This window comes from Caenorhabditis briggsae (genome assembly GCF_000004555.2).
Source record: "Caenorhabditis briggsae complete genome, chrIII, whole genome shotgun sequence".
In the NCBI taxonomy this organism is placed as follows: domain Eukaryota; kingdom Metazoa; phylum Nematoda; class Chromadorea; order Rhabditida; family Rhabditidae; genus Caenorhabditis; species Caenorhabditis briggsae.
In genome coordinates this window covers 3,834,380-3,838,755 of record NC_013490.2, presented here as the reverse complement: position 1 = coordinate 3,838,755, position 4,376 = coordinate 3,834,380, and the positions used below count along the sequence as shown (strand labels likewise).

The window sequence follows — 4,376 nt, the reverse complement described above, 5'->3', positions numbered from 1 at the left end:
TTCGGCGACAGCACCGGCTCCGATTTTTGTACCAATATAACATCTAGGTCGCTAGAATTTAAATTTTCCCGTGAAAAATCCAGAAAAAATCCGAAGAAATCCCCGTGAGATCGCAGACATGACTCCTGAAAAACCTAAATCACTTTCCAACGGACTCAACTCAAAAAACGTGAATTTCGAACAAAAAACTCGTTTGTAAGTGTGAAACTCTCCTTCTTCTGACCAAAGACAACTTTCCTCGCCTTCAGAAGATGTCAAAAAAGAAAAATCTCTGGCTGACACCGATTCCATCCAACGTGCCAACTCAAAAAGTCGCACTTTCCTTTAAAATCGCCGCTTCGGATGTTGGAAAACCTCCGAATGATGTAATCAAGATTGACGACGACATGATGATTTCCTTCATTTCCACGAATTCTTATGCCAATGGATTGATTATGGGTATGTATGGAAAGGGGGACTGTGACCAAAAATTTGTATTCCATTAAAGGTGGGGGGACAGGAGATTATCAGAGTTTTTTTTGGAGTTAGGTTATGCATTCTACCGTTACGGTGTACAACGCTTAATGTCACTCTGCGTGGAGCTGTCGTCTTCACCCTTATGTTTACCATCGGGCCCCCGCTCCACTTTTTCCCGTGTGGCTCAGTCGGTAGCGGCGCCGCACCCTCAATACTCGCCCGACAAGTTCAACTTCTCGAGGGGCATATTCAAATGGAATTTCGAGATATTTATTTTTCATTTTTTTTTGAATTGCTAAGTAATATGGGGAAAATAGATGCCATATTTCCTCTACCAGGAGCCCACCCAATTCTTCAACTTTAGGCTCAATTATCTCGATTTCTGTGAAAGATATCAAAAGAGTGTCAAAATTTTTATAGCTTTCACAGGAAACGAGTTAATCGAGCTTAAAGCTTAATCGATGGTTTTATTAGAAGAAATACGGTAACTTTTAAAATATTTTAATGCAATAAAGACATTTGGGTCGGAGTTCGTTTAAGAAGAAAAATAGCATATTGGGTCATTTAAAAAAACAACATTTTTCCAGGCGACAAGATCATAAAAGTGAACGACATTTCTGGAAAAGCCGCGAAATGTCAGGCGGAATTGATGAGAGGAGAAACGTGTCAAGTTGAGGTCCTGAGACGAAAAGGAGCATTTCCGGTGACAAAAGAGAGATTGCACAAGTCATTACCAGTTGTGAAAAAGGGATATGCAGTCTTTGCTGTGGAAGTTGAGAGGGTAAATTACTGTAGAAAAAATTACTGTAGAAAAAAGAAAACCATTAATTTTCAGCCATCAAACATGACTACCACTGCAATTGGCATGAAGTTGAGTATCATGAAGAAACGTGGGTTTGTGGTAAAGGTATAAAGGACATGCGGACACAGATACACAGAAATTTAAGTTTTCAGTCGGATCCAAACACAATAACAGCTTCATTCATCGGTCGTGGAGATAGTATTGTCGACATGGATGGTACACCAGTTCCACCCTTAGACGGAACAGCTGAAACTTTTATTCGAGAAAATCTTGCGAAACTTTCAACTGGCAGAAAAGTTTCATTTTTGGTTGAACGACCAATTCAATTGAGTTTGGCAAAAGAAATGCAGAAATATATCGAATCGATCACATGTGACGATGCTGATGTTGAAATGGCAAAAGATGTGATTGAAATTGGACGAGAAGCTAGTAATATGCATTTTATTGTTCTCAAAAAACTCAATACTCCGAGTATTCTATCATCAGATGTTCGAAAAAGAAAGACAAATGATAAAACAAGTGAATCAGCGGAAAGTAATATTAGTATTTCGGTAGGGGGAACTTCTTTGTACATCTACAGACATCCATTTTTAGACAGCTTCAACTGAAATGAAGATCACCAGTGATGTTCCGGAGGGAGATGAATTGAAACTAGTTGTTACGAAGAGTCACGCTGTCAGTAGCAAACATGATGAGGAAGGTGGTATGTTCGATAGCGAGTAGAAGCTTCTGGAAACCGATTCAGCCTTTTTTATTGTCACAATTACAATAAAGTGATGTAGCTTGTGTGTTGTTCTATTGTTTTTAAAGATTATTTAAAGATCTAGGTATATCAAAACTTGATATTATCAGAATTAGAAAATCTGGGACAGGAGCAGACATGAGCGGAATAAAAATTTTGAAAATCAGGAATAAGGAATAAGGAATAACAATTTAAAAATCCGGAATAAGGAATAAGGAAGAAGGAATAGAAAAAAACACCCGGAATAAGGAATAAGGAATAAGTAACAACGAAAGAATTTCCGAACGAAGGAAGATTTCTTTTTGTCTTGAAAAACACTGTTTATTTTAAAACACGAAAAACGAAGAGAGAACTCACAAACCGAGACACAAATAAGAAAAATGGAGAGGAACTTTCAAACTAGAAAATAAAAAACTAAAAAACTAAATCATAATTGTGAATTATCAGTTTTTAAGGTCATAATTTTTCAAATTGAGTGAACAAAAAGTTAATTTGTCAACAGTGTCGTAATTCAATCGGCTTCTTTTCTGGGTACAGATGAGGCCCGATACACTCCTTTTCTATTCTGACGAAGAATTCGTCAAACTTGCTCTGTTTTTTTAGCATTTTTTCTGAAGTAGTAATTGTAAAAACCAAATTTATTTCGAAAAAAACACTGCGAAAAACTCATAACTTTCCAAGATTTCAAAAAAAAAATTTCGAAAAACGGTGCAAAGGTTCTCCGCTGAACATAATGTTACGCCAACTGACAAACTATTTAGAGCGTTCAAATTTTTTTCCCAGTTTTGAGAATTTTTTTCTGATTTTTGATAGAAAAAGTTTTAAAGTTTTGTAAAGGAATAACAAAAAAATCAGGAAGAAGGAAGAAGGAATAAGGAACAAAATTAAAAAACTCGGAAGAAGGAATAAGGAATAAGGAATGAAAAATTTAAAATCCGGAAGAAGGAATAAGGAATAAGGAATAGAAAAAACACCCGGAATAAGGAATAAGGAATAAGGAATTCCGCTCATGTCTGGACAGGAGTAACCGTAAGACCTTTAATAGAAGGGCCTCCCAACTTCTGATTTTGAGCCAATTTATCCGCTTCCCGTGAGAGATATGAACAATTGGTTAACTAACAAAATGCTTATCATACTATCAGAAATCTTTTATCAGTTGGTAGACTTTCGTTATTTTTTACAGGAACCGAGATAAATTGGGTCACAATTTTGGGATCTTTCTATTACAGATAGTCAAAGCTGAAAATTAGGAATGGCATTATATTAGATAGTTTGTAGACATCGGGACGGACCGGACAGACGCCTCTAGCGTTTTATATATAAGGAAGATATGATATATGAACATTTGGTAGAATCTCAAAATTTTAAAACCTGGGACACGAGTTTCAAAATTCAAAAAAATGAAGAATCTTGATATTTGAGAGTTCCAGAATCGGAATTAGCTTTGGGATTTTTAAGAATTCCTAAAACTTTGAAGTCTTGAAAAATTGTGATTTTTGAATCTGAAAATTCTTCAAAATCTGAAAATCTTTTGGATCAAAAATAGCGTTTGGATTAATAAAATTCAGGAAGAAAGGGGTAATGGATTCGATAAGTTTTGAGTATTTTAAAATTCCGGAGCGTCTGGATACGGAAAATTACAACACCAGGACTCCTGGTACAGGAGGCAAGGGTTCTGGAGATTGCAAAATTTAAGAAATTCAAAGTTTTGGGCATTTTGAAAGGGTATAAACAGGAACTTGTAACACCAGAATATAGAAACATTTTACGATTTTTTTTGGAAAACAGATTTTCTGAATTTCTGATTTTTTTAGAAATCGGGAAAAAAAATCAAAAATTTTTGAAGTTTCGAAAAAATGTTTTTGAGAAAAAAAATTGATTTTTTCTTCGAATTTTCAAAAAATATTAGACTTTTTAAAATGTTTTTCAGCTATTTTCAAAAGTTACTTTTCGATTTTCTGATTGTTGTTGTCTGAAATTCGATAGAATGGAGCTTGATTACTGTAGATTACTGTAGAAATCTAATTTCCCTTTGTTGACTTTTTTGCATACACAATCACGTAAAATGCAGAATTTGGTTGCAAAAAAACCTTAAAATACAAGGGTTTCTACAGTAATCTACAGTAGTCAAACTCCGTTCCATCACATTTCTTTTTTTTTCAGCCAATTTTATCACTATCAAACTTTCTGATTTTTAAGGGAAATTCAGAAGAAGTCGCCGAAAATCAATGAAAATAGATATACCGTAAAACTTGTATTAGAAGGGCCAGTATAATAGAAGAGTCCCTCTAATAGAAGACACTCCGAGAAAGGCTTGGAAAGACAGAAAGGCACCCTGTAATAGAAGGGCCTTCTTCGAAATGTGTTGTATGAAAT

At 35.1% G+C, this 4,376-nt stretch overlaps 1 protein-coding gene across 1 annotated transcript; it reads left to right on the top strand.

Moving 5' to 3' along the window:
• Positions 1 to 251: 251 nt before the first annotated feature.
• On the top strand, positions 252 to 1,981 carry CBG09116 (the record flags this gene model as incomplete). Its single annotated transcript, XM_002641202.1, has 5 exons — positions 252 to 438; positions 1,044 to 1,237; positions 1,292 to 1,363; positions 1,411 to 1,809; positions 1,853 to 1,981. The coding sequence occupies 5 exons, from the start codon at positions 252 to 254 to the stop codon at positions 1,979 to 1,981; spliced, it is 981 nt and encodes a 326-aa protein (XP_002641248.1).
• Positions 1,982 to 4,376: the final 2,395 nt, after the last annotated feature.